This window comes from Diuraphis noxia, unplaced genomic scaffold (genome assembly GCF_037042655.1).
Source record: "Diuraphis noxia isolate RWA-SAM2 unplaced genomic scaffold, SU_Dnox_SAM2 contig0004, whole genome shotgun sequence".
In the NCBI taxonomy this organism is placed as follows: Eukaryota; Metazoa; Arthropoda; class Insecta; order Hemiptera; family Aphididae; genus Diuraphis; species Diuraphis noxia.
In genome coordinates, this window is record NW_028301714.1 from 39061365 (window position 1) to 39082790 (window position 21426).

The 21426-nt window shown below is 28.4% G+C and overlaps 2 protein-coding genes across 8 annotated transcripts in view; one reads left to right on the forward strand and one right to left on the reverse strand.

Moving 5' to 3' along the window:
- The first annotated feature begins 1770 nt into the window (after nucleotides 1–1770).
- LOC107163239 (soluble guanylate cyclase 88E-like) lies at nucleotides 1771–16081 on the forward strand. Of its 3 annotated transcripts, none has more exons than XM_089226919.1 (14): nucleotides 1771–2032; nucleotides 5264–5438; nucleotides 5539–5665; nucleotides 7412–7590; nucleotides 7658–7839; nucleotides 8018–8141; nucleotides 8206–8341; nucleotides 8466–8592; nucleotides 8743–8947; nucleotides 8999–9145; nucleotides 9242–9374; nucleotides 9500–9703; nucleotides 9789–10043; nucleotides 13409–16081. In XM_089226919.1, the coding sequence occupies exons 2-14, from the start codon at nucleotides 5271–5273 to the stop codon at nucleotides 14245–14247; spliced, it is 2826 nt and encodes a 941-aa protein (XP_089083045.1). In that variant the 5' UTR covers nucleotides 1771–2032; nucleotides 5264–5270; the 3' UTR covers nucleotides 14248–16081. The 3 variants fall into 3 exon arrangements, with proteins under 3 accessions (XP_089083045.1, XP_089083044.1, XP_089083043.1); XM_089226918.1 differs by having other exon boundaries at nucleotides 1772–2032; nucleotides 5183–5438; nucleotides 9500–9727; XM_089226917.1 differs by having other exon boundaries at nucleotides 1772–2032; nucleotides 9500–9727.
- Nucleotides 16082–19252: 3171 nt separating this feature from the next.
- Ten-m (teneurin transmembrane protein Ten-m) overlaps nucleotides 19253–21426 on the reverse strand; it is a 67639-nt gene continuing 65465 nt past the window's right edge. For all 5 annotated transcript variants that reach the window (XM_089227949.1, XM_015510555.2, XM_015510553.2 and 2 more), the window contains one exon: nucleotides 19253–21342. In XM_089227949.1, coding sequence (XP_089084075.1) covers nucleotides 20887–21342 — 456 coding nt within the window. In that variant the 3' untranslated portion in view covers nucleotides 19253–20886. The remainder of the gene's footprint in view (nucleotides 21343–21426) is intronic.

Here is a 21426-nt window from a genome sequence, read left to right on the forward strand (position 1 = left end):
TCACTAATCAGCCGATGTACCATATTTAAAATTCTTATTAGAAATTTTGAAAAATAGTATTTATAGGTATAATAGTTCTATTTTTAAACTTCGTAGTCATAAAACCAATTAATTTAAGTAAGAGTTATGTTGGTCATCACAAATTTTGAAGTTAAGGATACAATAATATGTGTTTTATATTATTAAGAATGTCCGATTTTATTTCACAGCATAAAAACCTACAACTTTAGAACCAATTTATAGCTTTAGGACCAATCGCTGCTTAGGTTATCTCCATAAATATTCTATTATTTATGTGTATCAGTAGTAGGATCCTCAAACATTTTCACCGCGATTTACCAGCTTGTGGATAAATCAGCGTTGGTTTCCTTATGTCCTTTACAACTGAACACTGCCTATACTCCTGTGCCACTTTTTTATGAGATTTAAAAATGATACTTGGTCTCTTTTCTTTTCTATAAATAAAAATGGTCGTACTAGTGGACCATTGACTTTACGACACAAACCTTCAAGTACCTACCCACGCGGACTTAGATCTCGGTTATTATTATTTCTTTCAATATTTTCTGCAGGTGCTACATTTTTATCACACATTTTATTGTTTTATCAGTAAGTACCTAAGTGTCAGAATAACATGGTAAATTAGTGATTTGTATTGGTATTGTTTTTGAATCTGTAAATTATATTATAGAAATTCGTAAATAACTGTAATGGTTATTATGTACAAAATTCATTATTGAAAGAAAATCAATTGAGTGTACGCGATGTTACTATAATATAATTTGATATGCACCTATAATATTATAACCTATGATATAATATTATTTATCATGTATATTATTGTTTATAAACAGTGGGGAATGAAAAAAGATTGCATATTGCATATGATGATTTTTTTTTTTTAATGAAACTTGTAATTTTTGAATAAAATCTATCACTTCAATCTCAAATAAATGCGACCATTACGTCGTACAATAAAATATATTTAACTATAGACAGAGAAAATTAAACCCATCCAGTCCTAATACGAATACGATGGCGATCTGAAATAAATGTAAAGTTCGTCCTTGTTTCAGATATTGTAGTCACGCGTTCAATAATAATAATAATAATAATAATTTAACGTCTTGAAATTTAGTTTCCCAATTTCTAAAAGTAACAAAAAAAAAAAACATTTGAAAAGCATTTGAAAAACCTTTTACGAAGGGTTTTTAAAACGTTTGAAAATCATATAACTGTCGGTGGCATGTTTTGACATGATTCGCCAAATGGGTTGTTTTTCGCACACGCCTTGACAGGCACACAGTAATGCCGATAAACCGTCCGCCCAAACCACCTCGACAGAGCGCCCCAACGAACTGGTCTTGTCATAAAACGTTTCAAGATAACCGTACAATATTATAATTCAACCGCCATCGTTACATTACTATTAATACAGCCGTATAATTATATTATAAATACAATATAATTGTGAGATTTTCCATAACAATGATATGTCTCGGTGACATTTTGAACCGGGACAATCGAAAACTCGGAACGCGTAACGCACGTTAATTTGTCGAGTGGTTGACGCCCGGAGCAATGTCGGAGGCGGGCTGTGGTGCAGAGCGGACGAGAGCTGAGAATAATAATAATAGTAATAATGATAAAATAATAATGAAAAAAATCGCTCCGGAGAGGGCGAGGGCCGAGGACACTCCGTTTGGGGCCTATCTTTCCGCCGTCACCGCCGCCGCCGTCGACGCTGCCGACTCCCGAGTGCCAGCCGTCGTCGACTACCGATGCACGCACTGGTTGATTCACACATTTCGACGACGGTCTGCCAGTGCCGCACTATGAATCTGGTGGAGATTTCACGTGCTATCCGCTGAGTAGTCACCGCGACAAATAATAATTAAAAATATCAACCATACAGTGATATTAAATAAATAATAACGACAAATCGAATTCCGCCGGCCACACGATATCATCATATTAAGTGCATTTGCTAAAATATTATCGCAAATATTATATTCCCAGTGCAACAAATCACGTGAGTACAGGAGAAGTCGATATTAATATTTTCGTATTAATGTTGTTATTATTTATTATTATTATTATTATTCGGGTATATACGTTTACGCGTGGGACATTATTATCGTTTCGACGTCGCAGTATTTATTTATTTTTACTAAGCCCGCACACACACCTTGGTGCCATCAATTTCCCAGAAATAAACTATTGTTTTTACGAGGTTTTTCATTTTTTACAGCTTTCCGTTTTTATTTTTTTTTAAGCTCAAAACTTTTTTTACGACCACACAAAAGACAATAATTTCGAATACCGTCTGGTTGACAGAAGACACTCCTGCGCGAACGGTTGCACATCAAACTCATTTTTTTTTTTCTTGAGATCCATTAGTGCAGCAATCCACTTGGTGCGCTTAATTACCTGGCTTGTCCGTGACTTTTAATATTTTAATATTTTATTTGCGATTTTATAACTTCAATACTGTTTGAACAATGTAAGATATAATTATGATGTCATCGTCCGTTTTTCAAATTACTTTATATTATGCGCAATTTATATGTTTAGTAAGTAATGTTTTGTATAAAATATTACATGTGAACAACTCCGATGCTTAAAAGTTGTTTTCTTTTTTATTTGACCCCAAAATGATTTTTACGCTGAATATTTTTTGCACGTACGCTTTGTCAGATTTTCCAATTACGTGTACCTATACGAATAAGGTGTAATAGGTTCCGTCAAATTCATTGCCAAACGTCGTTGAGTAAACCATCGCGTCGGTTCTGTGGACCTATAGAAGGTCATACAGAGACGAATATTGTGAACAGTGAATATGACGTGATCGGAATGGATCACAGCAAATTCAAATACCTACATTCTGTCGCGATGTATGCTTATCCACACACGATTTCATCTTAAAATTATACACACACAACTCATATTGCCATGGTATAAAGTGACAGGATAGATAATTATTGTAAAGCAATGTGCGATTCAAATAAACATAATGTGAGAATATCAACGTTTAATTAACTTAAAGTTTAATTTCTTTGCCTATATTAATAATAATAACCACATATTGATTAATATTCTTCTGATGAACAATATGATTCGTAACATTGCATCAAATCTTGTAATAATTTCAATCAAGCCAATAAAATGTATTGCTTATATTATTTAGGTATAAATATGATTTATTAAAATGTAATTTAATATTTATTTCTAGATTATAATATTATAACAAAAACATATAACATATAATTTGAATATTATTTTTATAGTATCAATATAATAAATTAATTTAAAAACTGAAGTAAAAACAATTTACAGAAGGTAAACACAAAATAAAACTTCTTCATCTACTTATTAATAGATCTACATATTTTATTTAAACATAATTTTTCGTCTAAAATGTTAACTTGACGATTCACTATGTACAACAAGTTTAACATGATGTTACGAAAAAATAATTCATTGCATTACACATAAAACACATAAATACAAATAGAATACATGTATTATAATATCATTATAAAATTTACAACTGTAGAGTCCATACAATAATTCTAAACTTTGAAATTAAAGTTGGGGCTATAGAAATCATTTTTTCATGCTAATAACTTTTTTTATTGTCTGGGTATAATGTTTTATTCAGAATGTAGCATATAATGAATTTTTTAGAACGAAATAAAAATCTATAGATTTTTTATTTTTGTTTCTTATTTTAAATTTCTAAAAATGTACTCACGATATCATGAGTCTACCTAGAGAGTAGTCATAATATTTCAAAATTTAATATTAATATTTTAATTACCTAGGTTAGTTTAAAAGGTAATTTCTATATATTTAACATAAAGGAATAAACGTGTTTATGTTATAATCAAATTGAAACAATGTTTAAGTTAACAATATATTTTCTTCAATATGACAAAATAATATGAATATCATTTGGGTTAATAGTTATATTAAATGTTTTAAGTGAAATCAATTTTTTTTCTTAAATTAGATTTAGTCTCATCAAATATTTATAAATTTGTATATTATTTTATAACGGTTAGGTTAAAAAAATATGATGTCTGAAAACGACATCTTGTGACCGTACTCTTTTAGTTGAAAGGAAATTTACGACATCTCGGATATTGGACTGTGAGCTTATGCAATGGCCAGATGTTTCTATGGCGACGACATTTTAAAGTAATTTATAGCTCAAAATCATTGCACCTGTGTGGAAAGTACGTTAAAAAGAAACACCCTATCTTACCACGTAATTGGCACACCAATAGTGTCCCGTTTACATCGGGCCAAACGTTTCAAATTAATAAATATATTTTGTCACGAACAAAACACGGGTATAAAATTAAACGTCCGATGGGATTTTGCTGATTGCAGAACTCGTAGTGGTACCACTAAATATTTGTTTGTACACGGACATAGAATTAAATGGCAAACGGTAAAAATTGTGATTTCAGAACATGTGATTGTATTACCTACTGAATAAATTGGAATTGAATTAATCACGAGTATTTTTCAAGGAATAAAAACGCAATGGCTATATCACGTATTTTTTTACACAGCAATTTAAAACGGGATAATAAAAAAATGCTAAACAGACTTATATATATAATGTAGAAATATAATAAAACCCATATTTATAATCATACTATATAATAAAATGAATGACAAAAGGAAAATCGTGATTGAAATATGATCGGATCCGTTGATTTTTTTTACTTAGGTTTGTAAAATTTGTCGTGAATGGATTAATTATTAACACAAAAAGTCTTTTATGTTTAAAATTATCGATGCAGTGGTAGATTTTGTACATAAGTTGTTTCGAAAAAGATTTTAAAATTGATGGTAATGTGTGATTTGTCATTCGTAACTCATCGGGGAAACTAAAAAGAGAAAAATAAAAGCTATAAGCTGCGTGTCACTGATAAACAAGAATTGACTTCAATAAATAATATATTATCAAACAAGGGGAACCTTTTCAAACAAATTACGTTTGATATCACAGTTCTACTTTGAGTTTAATAAATTAATTGAAATATATATAAAATGAACATTATTTCTTAAGTCCCTTTTAAATTATATAATATTATCTAAGAACACATTTTTAGGGAGGAATCATTGGTTTGAAACGTTTTATCTGGTCTCTTTTAAACCAATTTCACAGGCAGTTTGGCCCAATATCTTCAACGCGAGACTCTGGTAAAAACACTTCGACATCAATTCATAAAGCGACTATTTATTGCAGATCAAAAATGTACGGGCTCTTATTGGAAAACCTCTCAGAGTATATAAAAAAAATGTATGGTGAAGACAGATGGGAAGAGATACGGCGAATGGCCAATGTGGATCAACCCAGTTTTAGTGTACATCAAGTCTATTGTGAAACGCTTATTCCACGGCTAGCAAAAAAATCCCAACAAGTATTATTCACATTTAACTATATTTATAACAATTTTTCACGTTAATGTATTTAATATAGGTAATACATTTGTATAAACTCGCATTTTATATGTGTTTAAGGTACTTGGAATTACAGAGAAAGAATTTTTTGAACAAATGGGAGTTCATTTTGTCAGTTTTGTTGGCCAATACGGCTATGATCGAGTACTATCGGTATTGGGGCGGCACATGAGAGACTTTCTAAATGGTATGAAATCAATTTTAATTACAGAAATGTATTATTATTTAATCTCATTTAAAGCAATTTTCATTGAATTTTTGCTACTTAATTTTTAACATTGAACCAAACATATTTTTGTAATTATTTTTTAACAATGGATGTATAATCTGAATTTCACGATAACGGTTATTTATAGAACTAGTATATTACCTATAACGATTAACAAGTTTCATTCATACGCTTATTCGTGACTTGAATCAATAATGCACGTTTGACCTTAAAATATATACGTTCCTGTACACATGTTGAAACCCTACCTTCTCTATATTATGCACTTAAAAATAAACTATCATTGTTTATAGAATACTATTGATTTTTATTAATGAAAAAAAAATAAGGTTTCATATCATTTATTAATCTGTGCACAACGATATTATTATAACATTTTGTCGATGGTATTATAGTATCATTATAAGAAAATAGTTTATTAACTCATCAAATATAAATTGCAGTATGCATTATACGGTAAAATAAATATGTCAAAATTGAAAATACATATTATAATTGTGTACTAACTCTTATTTTATTTAACAATTTAATAAATTCCTGAAATCACTTGATTTATATGAATATACTACCTAATATTCGTTATTCACTATTTTACTAGTTAAATATTTAGTAGTCCCGACGTATAATTTACTGGTTATCTAATATTTTAATATCATTTTTATATGCAATAAAATATTTTGATTAACATTTTTATATTTGCATTTATACAAATTTAACTATATTGTAATTTTTCTATTCTATCTGTGTTTTTTATTTATTATACGTACTCATATTTTCTCATTCTGTTTCGCCCCTAGTATCATCTTATTTATTTTTCATGTTCTTTTTCTCATTCCATATCTCTAAATCAACTTAATATTATAAGCTTGGTGCATATATTTATATTTATAATAGTTATGTATATTAAAACAACGGATGTTCTTCTTCTAGTAAGGATTATACACAGAACCTATACAAATCATATGTCGTATAACATAGTGTCCAATACAATAATATTCGTTATTATGCAAACATAGATAATATAAAAAAACAAGATGGTAAAATTATGAAAACACACTAAAACGATTTCTTATAATTTTAACCCTTACAATATTACAACTCTTTCAAAAATATTTAATGCAATTTTTTAAATTAACGATGGGGTAGGTACTATATAATATTATTTAAACTATGTATTTATTATTAAATTACATGACCAATATTTGTATATTATATGGGCATATAAACTATTAGACTTAAACATATTGATATTTATTTTTAGTAAATTGTAAATAAGAAACTTTATTCACTGCGATATTCGTTATGTTTCATATAATTAAGAACATGCATTGTTATACTTTTTTATTCTTCCGTTGTATATTAATGGTTTTAATCAATAAAAAAAATGGCAGGAATTCTCGATTAAGTTTTTTTTTTTTTGTTATTATTATTATTATTGTTATATTTTTCGTAGTTAATTGATTGGTTTGGGTATTAAAACTAATAAAACAAACTGTACGTAACATGCTATGAAAAAAAAACCTTCAATATAAAATGCAGTGTTTTGCGATATATATAAACAATGGTATAATTGTGTTGTTGGTGCTTGAAATATATTTCAAATTACTCGATCTAAATTGTACTGAAATTTGGTTTTATTTACACCCAAATCAACTATGTTAGCACTAAAAGTACTATATATATAATGTACGATTGGCATTATAGGTTTGGACAATTTACACGAATATCTGAAGTTTTCATACCCAAGAATGCAAGCGCCTTCGTTCATCTGTGAAAACGAATCTAGACAAGGATTGACATTACATTACCGTAGTAAACGCCGTGGATTCGTGTACTATACAATGGGTCAAATAAAAGAGGTGGCTAGGCATTTTTACCACAAGGTTAATAACACGAACCAATACTATGGCTTTAACTCAACCTTTTTCATATGGTATGTAATAATTTTAGGAAATGCGCATTGAACTAGTTCGTGAAGAGATTTTAATGGATACAGTGCACGTGACGTTTCAATTGAAATTTGATAATAGAGCGTTTACATTAGCATCGATGACAATGACAAGGGAGGAAAAACATCTTCCAATAAGTGCATCGGTGCTGTTCGAAATATTTCCGTTTTGCATTGTGTTCAGGTCGATGACAAAAAACAGACGTAAAATTAATATTATTTCGCTTCATTAATTATTTTTTTAGCTATTTTTTTTTTTTTTTTTTAAGATATTATATGCACATAATTATTTTAAATCTGCGGAGGGAAATAATAGCTGTACCCAAAATACATATACTGAACTGATATTATTTCTCATACAGCTCCAACATGATTGTTCAAAGCATTGGAAATTCATTGATGGTCATTTTACCAGATCTAGTTGGAAAACGGATTACTAATTGGTTTGATCTTGTTAGACCCTTAATAGCTTTTAAATTTCAAACGGTAAATATTTTATAAATATTTAAAAAATTAAAAAAAAAAATTACGACAAACATTTTTGAAATAGATTTTGAATCGAACGAATAATATTTTTGAGCTTGTTACTGTTCAACCAGTGCTTTCAAATCGACCAACAGACAGACACGTTATTCTAAGCGATGAATCCTATTTTTCTCCAGAAGAAAACAAGCTTCGATTAAAAGGTATAAATCATAAATTACACGTAGGTATTAATAAGTTTTTTTTTTAATTTTTTGTTATGTTTTTAAAAATATTATTTGATTAGTAAAATTATCATTAAATAATCACAACTCTTCATTATCTTAGGGCAAATGATTTATATGGACAATTGGCAAATGATGATGTACTTGGGTACGCCCGTGATGCCTGATCTCAATGCATTAGTAACTACTGGTCTATACATTAATGATCTCTCAATGCACGATTTCAGCAGGTTGGTTGCAAACATAATAATTAATTGAAAACTTTCCGTTCACCTATTTCATTTTTGTCAATAAATCTGTACACGATGGCTGATTACTAAGGTACACGTGTATTACAATACAAGTTGATGGGTGCTCGTTTTGTTTCTGTTTTACCCTAGGGACCTAATGTTGGCAGGGACACAACAGTCAGTTGAATTAAAGCTGGCACTAGACCAAGAGCAGTTAAAGTCAAAAAAACTGGAAGAGTCGATGCGGAAACTAGATGAAGAAATGAAGCGTACTGATGAGCTGCTATATCAGATGATACCTAAACAAGTGGCCGATCGACTGCGGTCGGGTGAAAATCCCATAGACACATGCCAAGTAAGTCTTTAAAAATGAATTGATTATAACAGTACATAAATCATTTTTTAGATGTTTGACAGCGTGTCCATATTATTTTCGGACATAGTCACGTTTACCGAGATATGTAGCAGAATCACTCCAATGGAAGTGGTTTCAATGCTGAACGCCATGTATTCTATATTCGACACACTAACAGAACGAAACAAAGTTTATAAGGTTGAATATTAACGAATACTACGTTATAACATATATTATTCATGCTTACTTAATGCATTGTAATATATCGCATGAATTAAAAAAAAACATTTTCAGGTTGAAACTATTGGTGATGCGTATATGGTTGTTTCGGGTGCACCAATGACTGAAGATAACCACGCAGAGAAAGTTTGTGATATGGCATTGGATATGGTCGATGCAATTACAGATCTAAAAGATCCATCGACGGGTAATTTATTGTTTTTCAAATACACACACACACACACACACACACCTTAAGTTTCTGTCGATATCTCTACGATATCCTTTAAAAGTAAATTTAATTAAAAATAAAATCGTCTATATATTTTATAGGGTCTCATTTGCAAATCCGCGTCGGTGTGCACTCCGGAGCAGTGGTAGCTGGTATCGTTGGTTTGAAGATGCCGAGGTACTGTTTGTTCGGTGATTCAGTCAACACTGCGTCCCGAATGGAATCTACAAGCGAAGCTATGAAAATTCATATATCACAAACCACCAGGGATCTAATTTCGGCATCGTATATGGTTAAAGAACGCGGTGAGATTTACGTAAAAGGAAAAGGTAAGGACCGCCATTGCTGTGGTCCTGATGTGGTCTGTTTTGATTCGGAAATTTTTTTCAGGCGCAATGAAAACATATTGGTTGGAACACCGGGAAAGCCGACCTCCATTAAGTCGGGTGCTGCCACTGGCTAATTCCGATGTACCAGAGTTGGAGTGGGAGCGTAGTGCCGATGCTGTATTAGACATTGTGGAACGCAACACAGACATGAACATGCAATTGGCGGAAGACAGGATTAGAACATACTCACCGGTAACATTTCAAGAAGTGGCTAGACACTCGATATCGCGTTCACCAGTAAGAGAATATTACCGAGGTTTGTACAATTATTCATCATATGTTCATACATGTTAATATGATCTCGAAATAATATTTTAGTATATTATACTTTACAGTTCTTTCAACACTAATCAGTTGTTTAAATACAAAAAATTATGTGTACCTATATACAAACAAATCAGTTTATTTTAAATAAAAAGCTTAACATTTTAAGATAGAGTATAATACATTTAAGGAAACGTCAAAAAAAAAAAAAATTGAATTTATATTATTTCATTGAATTCAATTTCTAGCGTTAAATGTAATGAGTTTCTTTATAATATATTATATGTTACACGAAATATTGATTATTATTGTTTTCAATCTATTAATCTAGTACCTAACTAAGGTTTAAATAATCTATAGAAAAAATACAAGTTTATTGTTTAAATAAAATAATTACTTGAATAAAAGATAGAACAAAAAAACCGATTCTAATTAGATAAGAATAAATGAAAATTATAAAATAAAAAAATCAGATAATATTTTCGAATACAACAATGGTAGATTAAAAAACCCTTTAATGCATGATATATTTTATTATAACATATTAAAGAAAATAATAATCTTAAATTGTAAAGTATAAAAAATGTCTCATTTTTACCATTCACAAAACAAAGCTATAATTTTTGCAATTAAAACAACAAAATTTAATACTTTTTTAAAACTGATATGAAGATTGAAATATAAAATATAGAAGATAATATTATAAACCTTTTTTTTTCTTTACGGACATACATGTTTAGAAGCTAAGGTCACAGGTGTCTGAATGATATAATATTTTACAATAGAATAATATTTGCTGTGCTTTGATTATTCGTAAACCATATAACGTTTTGAAAGTTTTTATTGTATTTTATTCATATGGATTGAATCGCTATTTTTTTTTTATTGTAAAAAAAAATAAATATTATCTTGACTACAAAACGGAGATTCATCGATAACAATTATAATTTATTTCATTTGTAGGTTACGTTATTCTTTCAAATATTATCTCAACAATGTTTCGTTGATTGATTCTAATAGAATATTGATAACACCTACTATTACACAGATTTGTGATATATTATGCCATTCATCACATTAATGTATCTGTCACATCCACATAGTGAAACCACTCATTCCATGAACTGGATATCCAGATGGTGAAATTTATCCAGTTCATGAATTTTGATGAAAATACATTATTTGGACATCCGTTTCATAAAATGGATAATACCTATATTTCGCACTTTATGTAATTATTATAAAACAAGATATTTATTTTATTATATCATATTACTATAAATATAATATAGATACTTTTCTATATTAATTGTGCTATTAATAAAAATATAATAATTATAGTCAATAAACTATATCATATTAGTTTTTATTTTTATTTTATTTTTCATAAACTATACGCATATTTATTATATAGACGACTAACTGTATTATACTTATATAACATAGGTACTTTTCAGTATAAATAAAGATAATAATGGCTTATCCGTGATCTATATTTCATGAGAGAGATATTAAATTTAATTTCGGTAATTCCACATCAGATATCAGGTGTGCTTGTTTTAAAAATAATATGCAATGGAACAGTCGATGTCATAATCGTCATGCAAAAATAAATAATAAGGAAAACAATGTATAGGTATACTTTAAGCCGTTTAAGGTATGTTTAAGTTAATCAATTAATTATTTTGTTAATAAAACAATAGGTAGTTGAATATTATAATAAATTATAGTTAATTTCATGAATATTTTATAACAATTAATATAGGACATAGCCACATAGGTAACACTGTTGTTTATAAAAATATATAATATACGCATAGTTTTTGAAAAATAAAATAAAAATATATGATGTAATATGATATAATTTATTGACTATAGTAAAATTGTTATATTTTTGCTTATAGAACAATATAAAAAATTACCTATATAGTTATAATAAAATAATAATTATACAAATTACACAATATAGGAATTATCCGTTTCATGAAATGGATGTCCAATAATAATGTATTTTCGGCAAAATTCATGAACTGGACAAATTTCAATATCTGGATATCCAGTTCATGAAATCAGTGTTTTCGATATGGGGATGCAGCATATCCAAAGTAAAAATTTAAGAGTTATTTAATTTAATTATTTTGGAAATATATACTCATTTTATGTAATCAATAATAAAACATTGTTTAATACTAATAATAATATAACTTGAAACACTTTATAATATATAGAATACATTGTAAACAATAAGACAAGTACTATATTATGTTTTACATATTATTGAGATTATTTAAAGCACCTACTTTATTTTATTTAATGCACCTATGTCCTATACTGTACTTTAGAATAATAATAATAAAAATAAAACATAATAATAATATTAAGTTCGCGTTTTATATTAGCATAAAAATAACATAAAATATATTTTCATACGAGTTGAAAAATGAAAATGTACCATAGGTACCTAAGCGTTTTAAAAAAACTCTTAAGTAATTATTATAATTGTGTTTGTATTAAGAAACATATTTTAAACAAAGAAAAAAATTTTGAACATTTATCTGTCTCTCATAATATTATGAAATCTGCTACAAATATACCTACTCTAACAATTTACGAAATACGAGTAGGTAGTTTATAAATAATTAATCATCATAATAGTTCTGAATACCCAAATAATTATCATATTGGTTTTTGGTATGATGATTTATGATGTTAGAAAAATATATTATAATAACTAAAAATATTAATTAAGTACTTAAATATAGTTTATAACGGACAGTAAATTAACTAATAAATTGTACACATATTTTATATTTTATACAAAAGTATAATTACACTGGGATATTGTATTTTTCAAATAATTAATTTAGATTTTATTTACTCAAAAAGTATGTTTAAATATTATACCTTTTTAAATTAATAATTTATATAAAAGATTATTATTAAATCATATTATAATATTACATTGAACTGTACAAATTAACTATACAAAACAATGATTTTCTCAAGAAAAATGTGATGTTAAAAAAAATCTTTAGAGAACTTGATGCACATAATAAAACATTTATAACGAAAGTGCACTGTATAAATAGTTAACATCAAAAATCAAGACGAAGTTCGTAGTTTTTTACTTGTATGCATTAAGGTTTCTACCTACTAAAACTAAAAATGTAACTCCTGCTATATTATCTACCATTTTCAGATCTATTCAAGTAAAATGCTTGTAAATTGTAAAAAATAAAAAATAAAATGATAAAAAAAATAAATGTTTTCTCCTTAAAATAAATAGGACAATTAAATGTAACTGTCCTAGAGACGTTTCTATAGAAAAAAATAATTAACCATTGTAAATGGTTTCAGAGTCCAGGTCAAACTCAATAAGCTGCACACCCATCGTTTCACAGAAAGAGCTGCAACGATTGACGTGTCTGAATAGAAGTTCGTCACCGCTGTCACGGTTCACAAGGAAAATCGAACAGTTACCAAAGCCGGATTCCACTTCGGCTATGATTGCCGTCGTCGCCGTCCAGAGACACAGATTCGTGAGAAATGCGGGTGCTGGTCGGGGTGGTACTCAGACAGCTCCGTCATCACCAGAGGCGCACAAGGAAGAGGATACGTTGGCCGAGTCATCGCCGATACATCCGGTGGAACTATCACCATCGGTATCAGCGCGATCACCGTCCCCACCTCCTCCACCACCGCCTCCACCATCGCCGCCACCACCGACGACGACTAAGTCCAATCCCGTTTTGGTGCATGTGGCTGATTACGTTTCGTCCGATTGTGTGGACAGCGTTGATTCGGATGATCAGCGATCACTACACACCAGTGAGATTGATCTCGGTGGATCAGACGTCGAGGGGTCTGACGACCACCCTCATCCTTTCCCGGAATCTTCCGATGACGATCTACCCCCAGACGACGATGACGACGACAATGACGATTTAGACCTATCTTCGGTTGGTCCGACCACTCCACTACCTCCTTTGTCGTCGCCGTCAGCTTCGCTAACCGATGTTCGAGCGGTGACCACATCCAAGTCCGACGGGCAGATATACGGACGGCGACGTGATGAACTAGATGACGATGCGAGTACGTCTAGCCTTAACAGACAGACCCAGTGTTGCATTAGATTCAAAACACATCCAAAGTCATCAAGGAAGCGATCGCAATCCCATTCTTGCAAGTTGATCTAATCGTATACGTCACCTGAATTTAATCGTGTATATATTTATAAATATAATATTCATAATAACCGCTTTTCAATTTACAAGTGCTGTTGTTTTATAGTTACAATATCATTATTACGGCCCAAATTCTGCAATTTTCTTTTTGTTATTCAAATTTAGACTAATTATGGTAACCAAGCGGATTAGTAAAAATAAAATAATCATATGTTTTATCACCACTGAATATTACACAATTTAGCAAAAATCATATTGTAATTCAATTAAAATAAGCATTTTGATTGGTGGTTGAATTATTTTATGTTGTTTATAAAAACGTGTTTAATTATTACCATCAATAAATTGTCCAAAATATTGAATAAATGCAAAATAAAATTATCAAATATTATATCGCATGAATGCCATACCTACGACAGACCAGCCCCTATTTTACTGTTTATTTGTAGCACAAATAAAAAAAGTGTGTGATAAACATTCATAAATTTAAATTTGCCAAATATTTTCCAAAATAGCATGCTCTCTCCAAATCTTCAAAATGAACAGAAAAATTATGCAGAATGTTTTTTTTTTTTTGTAGGGGTGGTGGGTGGGTGAGAGGAAGGTTTGGATATAATAGCTTAAATCTATGGTTAATTCTTATAACGGTTTAAGGTTAACCATTGTTGTAGATGACAAGTCATCATCGCTTGTAGATATTTAATCAGTGGAACTTTTTTGTTGTGTTTCTGTGTGTGATAAGACTTAAATATTATTTGTATAATAAATTATTACTTGTATACAATCAATTTCAAGTTATAAGTCAATTTTATTCAACCACGTATAGTGTAATATTTCAAAAGACTTTTTTGATATACAGTGGTCGCCGCTTATTGGATTCACGGTTAATTGACTCATTCGCCTATCAGACTCAAAACGGCTGGTCCCGATCGCACATAAACTAACACATAACAAAAAATTCGTCTATTCGACTCACAAAACAATTAATTGGGTCATTTGAAAATTAGATAAATAAAGAAAATATGCACATACATTGAACAAACGTGTTATAAATAAGCTGGTACCTTTTATCTATTTTATGATTATGAAGTTGGCCGAAGAAGGGAAAATCCAATCAAAATTAGATGGATTTTTATCAAAAAATTAATTTATTTTATTAATTATGACGTATGTATTTTATTAATTTTATTTTATTTTTAATTGCGTATAGCTAGATTTTTATTTTTATACATACCTTGAATTTCAATACATATTTTTAAATAAATACGTTTTTAAATTTAAGCATTTTTTTGAGCCATTTGCCTTATTGACCCATTCGGTTAATCGACTCAAATTGTCGGGTTCCTAAGTGAGTCCAATAAGCGGTGACCACTGTAATACACAAGTATTTCTCAGAAAAAAATTGTACTTAGTATTAAATTGTATTTTTTTTATATATATATACTTTTAATCACTCTTGGCTGATTATGTTCCTAAATTTTTTTTTTAAATTTATTTAATATGACATGTAGTAATATTTTCGAGATTAAAAAAACCTATATACCTTTTAAGGTTTTAAGATTTACGTTTTTCCGTTAAAATTGACAAGCTTCTAATAACCCCACTTGGGACGAATATAATATAGCTACCTATAATGAGCAATATTTTAACTGGAACTGAATTTACTTTCAATCTCTCCCAATAGACCATATTCACACTTTTCAAGTAGTTTTCTCATAAGTAGTGGTTTAGGTATCATATAAATATATTCTAATCTATTGATTATAATATCATGTAGTTTTTTACAACAACTTGCTTATATTTGAATAAATAATAACTTTCGATTGACTGTATTTTCTTATTTTAACGATCAATTGTTTTTATTTCGACAGTTGTTTCTCATAATCAATTCCAGATTCCATATGTTTGTTTTGTGTTAAATTTAATAGGTACGATCCCTATTCATAATCATAAATTAATCTAAATAAATAGTTTGATATTTAATACTCATCTATTATACCTGTTAATGCCATTCAATGAGCTTACGAGTTCCATTGAATCAATTAAATAAACTAACTGGCAATCTTTAACATTTGAATTCGTTCATTCATCGTTCATAAACTTATCTTAGATTAATTATCTTATTTTAATTAATGGTATCTAGTTGGAATAGTTATTTAAAATTATATAGTTCTTACATTTGAAAAAATTACTTTTGTATACATTATGAATTTTATGAGTCAAGTTAATACTACTTCTAATTCTTTTTTTAAGGTTTTTTAAATATATCCCCTTTGTCCATTTATTTTTTCAACATTACATAGGTTGAATCAAATTTGTATTTATAAACTAGCATAATTGTATTGACACAAACGAAATTATTTTATTATCTAATTAATTTCTTTTTTTATTTAATGTGATATATATCTAACACCCATGTACAATATTTAAATGTGTGTGCATATATTATACGTAATTATTAAATACCTATCTATTTTAATTAAAATATGGTAAGAATCTTTAATTGTATCAAATGCATATTATAGTTCTCCATAGGTACATTGCATTAGTACTTATATTAGATATTCGTACCTACTTAACAGTATTAAGTACGTATAATTATATTTACCATGGTTTATGAACGTTTATTGATGTCATATTATCATAGGAGCTATTACATTAAGAATTCATCATTGTTTATTTGTCTGTCCCTATGGAAATTGAAAACCACCCAACATCACTTGTCACAGTTATTGTATTTTGAATGAATTATGACCAATGCGTGTAAATCATTAATGTTATTATGATTTCAAGCTATACATGCTAAAAGCAGCGTGCTAATTGATTGTTAATTAATATTTTGTGTACATAATATAAACAATTGCAAATCCACGAAAAAACTATAAATGTAATTATGTTTTATCAATAATATCAACACTTTAATAATATAATATTTTCCGATATTTTATGAAATACTTTCATAAACCTTATTTAATATATATATAATAGATACATAATTTATAAATAAATATATATTACTATATATGAATAATTTCATAAATACATATTATATTCGTAGTCTCAATGAACGCTTTTGATATATTACAAAAATTTTATTCACTTTATGAAAATTCAGCAATCTAAGTCTTAAAACTTTATAATTTAATAATTATACACTTTATAAACTTAATGTTTTATTACCACGTAGGTAACTTTAGATTGTAATATTAAGTAGGTATGTAGTTATCATACTTATATTAAACGATAGCGTAGTTATCTTATTTTATACCTAATAATTCAATTTAACATGTGATATAAATTATACTTATAAAAGATTAAGCTAGTCGTTTTAAGACTACATACATATGAGTAGTTTGTATTAATTATAAACTTATAATGATTATTAATAAACCGATTTAGAAAATCCATTACATTATTTTCAATTTCAATACTGAAGTTATTTGCATTGTATTTTTCTGCGAATTTTTAATGTTTACGAACGTTTTTAAACGTTAAATAGTTCATGGTTTGCATTAGTCCAACGATATTTCAGTTAAATTATAGATTTCTAAATGGTGTCTTGTAAAAAACAATAACTCTTAAAACAAAAAAAAATTAAAATAAGGTTATTAATGTAGTAGTTAAAATAAATAAATATATTTTAATGAAAAAAAAACTAATAACTTTCAAGTGTTCAAAAGCATTTTAATCTGAATCTGAATTGAAATTTCAATTTAATATGAATTAAATAAAATATTTTTAAAGTCACATTTTATTATAACGTTTTAATGTGATTACTGATTGACCACTATGTATATAACATAATGTTGACCTTAATATAATGACAATGTTGATAAACATATTAAATCTAAATAAAATGTATGTGATAGGTACATTAAATTATAATTATGGCTAAGATTTATATGCAATAAAAAATTGTAAAATATGCATTTTATTTACCAAAATATGCAAAAATATGCAAAAACAAATTTTTATTATTATTTATTATAATTCATAATTTTTTATTACTTATTATTAGCTCATATTATTACATTAAATATTAGTTTGTTTAGACGTAACTTGGCACTTTTACTTTGAACTTTCGGCATACTGGTCACTGTTATTAAAACCATTCAAATTATTACGTCTGCACATTTACGCAACACACGACGTCCCAATACAATTTTTCTGTGCTATCACACTGTATAACATTGTGTAAGTAATTCTACCAGTCGTCCGACCAACGATAAGGTAACGAACGGATATTATCTGACCTAAGATAAAATAGGTAGTATTTATGCTATATATTTACAAAAATTCAACGGATAAACCAAAAACTGTCGACTTCGTGAAGTACCATTTAAAATTAACGATAACTTATAAAAATTAAAAATGTTAGTTAAAAAATATCGAATTCTAAAAAAATCTATGAATATGCAATTATATGCATTATGTCCAAAATATGCAAAAAGATGCAAAAATATGCAAAAAAAAAAATGGTCCTATTTAAACGAGAATAACCCAAATCGTGGACAAATCTGACAACCAATCAATTTGGACTAAAGGAAAAAATCATGCAAATGCACATAAATCCTAGCCCTAATTATAACAAATGTATTATTTATTAAATAATTTCTATTCGTGTAGTAATTATAAAGATATTTAACCAACCAAAATATCAAAATTCATAGTATAAATAGTTACTATTTTTATATTCATTTGAGTTAAATAGAATTTAATGAAAGATTGCACAAATTAGAATTACTTTACTGTAATATTAATGCCTATAGACTAACTAAATAATAATATGTTATTTCATCAAGTTATATATTTATATTATGGATACGTACTACGTATCTGCCCATTTAATAAGTCATTATTTGAATATGTTTGTATAATATTCAATGCATAAAAAACATAATTATTTCTGTTTTTTGAATAGCCATGGTTAATGTGTTGAAATGTTATTGATAAACATTTTTATAGTATATGTCAGTTTGGATAAATGTCATTTTGCGTGGAAATATAAAATCCATAGTATAACTAATTCAATTTTTATTTCAATAATAAATATCATGTATTACTCCAAACTAATTCATGTATCGTCTTAAAGTATACATATTTATAAATATATATATATAATATAATGTATGTACATAATAAGTCTGCATGAAAAAAAGTATATATACAAGTCATCTATAGGCTAAGGCTAAGAAATAACATGAAACGTCTCCATGTTTTATCAACGTCAGTTCTGTATAAAACATAACTATTACTAAATGTATTTTGTATATATTACATGTTTCTCTGTTAATAAATATAAGGCCCTATAATATTGTATAATTATTAGTGTGATCATATATTTTTTTTTCTTTAATAATTGTAAAGCAAATTACACAAATTTAAAAAAAAAAATATATATGTATAATATAATATCCCTTAATAGTATTTTTTTTCAGTTACTAAATTTAATTATTTGTTTTATGCTGTTATTTTTGAAATAACCATGTAGGTTGCTATATATTATTATAATAAAGCCTAACGCACCATATACGAGTAACTGTATAAACTACTTCTTTTTTTTTTAATTGTCATGCAAGCAATTAATTAACATAGTCTAATAATCATAATAGACATATGTTATTGATTATGGTAACATTACATTATAATTAAGGTTTATAAATATCATTTAATTTTAATGTAATACTTAAAAATAATAAGAAAAACAAAAATAATAAACAATTGCACAAAAAAAAATTAACAATCTATATTTACAATTCAGTTGATTTTTATTTACAAATTGTTTTCCGTTTGAATGGAAATACAAATCATCTGTTTCAATGATGCGTGTAAGTATAATTACACATACTTGTGTAACGTCTTATTGAAAAAGAAAAGTTTTAACAAGATCACAATAGAACAAACTATTCCTGATTATTACAAATTATATATTTTATTACACAATTCAAAAGGACAAAAAAAAAATTGATTAGTAGGTAGGGATATTTTATTCTCAAACGAAATATGGTACCAATTTACGATTCCCTGAGTGTACCAATACAAAAATATATGTATTTTTCGTTATATATTTTTTTTTATATAAATATAATCAAGACGTAAGAAGAACTATGAGAATTTAAAATTAAATGTTCGTGTTATTTACTCGCTCATAACATAATGACTAGATACTGTTGATTATTCTTATTTTGCCAATTAAAAACAAATCACGGCCCGGAAGATAAATATGATCAGACGTGTATCGAATGGACGGAAATTGAGCAGTTGATAAAAACAAAATATGTGATAATAGATTTAAATCTTAATTGTGTTCACAGGAACGAAATGGAATAAGGATTTAAAAATAATATGCATAATGTCTAAAATCGAAACGTTGTTGGCTTGTTTATTATGCACGAGACAGAGTACTTATTGGCATAAGGTAGGGTGGATCGGATATTGAACAGATTGATCATAGACCGGCGAATAAGTTACGCGAGTAATAAATAAATAAATTAATAATAATAATAATAATAATAATAGGTAATAATAGTAATAATAACATGTGGAAGTATATATTATAAAAATAATAATGATAATAAGAATAAGAATCGTAAATAAATAATAAGTAAACGTTGGCACTATACATCTGATGGGGCCTTAGTTAAGTACCGTTCATTCGTCCCTGGTGGTCTTTTTGTAATGGGTTCGTCTGTTTCGCTTTTTCCGGTTTGGCGTCTTCTGGAACCTTATGTTTCCAGGGTCATCGGCTAGTTGTGGCCGGTGACCACTAACGTCGTGTATGACTACTCCTTCGTAACCATCCACTCGACCGCGGTTCACCAGCTCATCCCGCTCTTCGGCGTTCCACTCAGCCCTGGCACCCCTTGATCCGGCTGCCACCAGCGAACGTTCCGATTCCCATGCCCGTTCTACTGCTCGCTTGTGCGCATGCTTGAGCAACCGGTGACGTTCCTGTTGCGGGTCCGTACCGTACCGAATCGATATCAGCGCTTCGGCGCTCAAAAGTCTCAGCTCTTTACCATCTGCTGTCTCGTGAGTGGTCACGTTAAACATGCCACCCAGCCGTTTTAGCTCTTCCATATCATCGTTCTGCTTTAATGCGTTGTCCTGTTAAAATAAACATACTCAGTTATTGTCTCGGGACTAGTTGTTTTCATAGTTTTATCTTATATAACTACTTTTATTGATAGA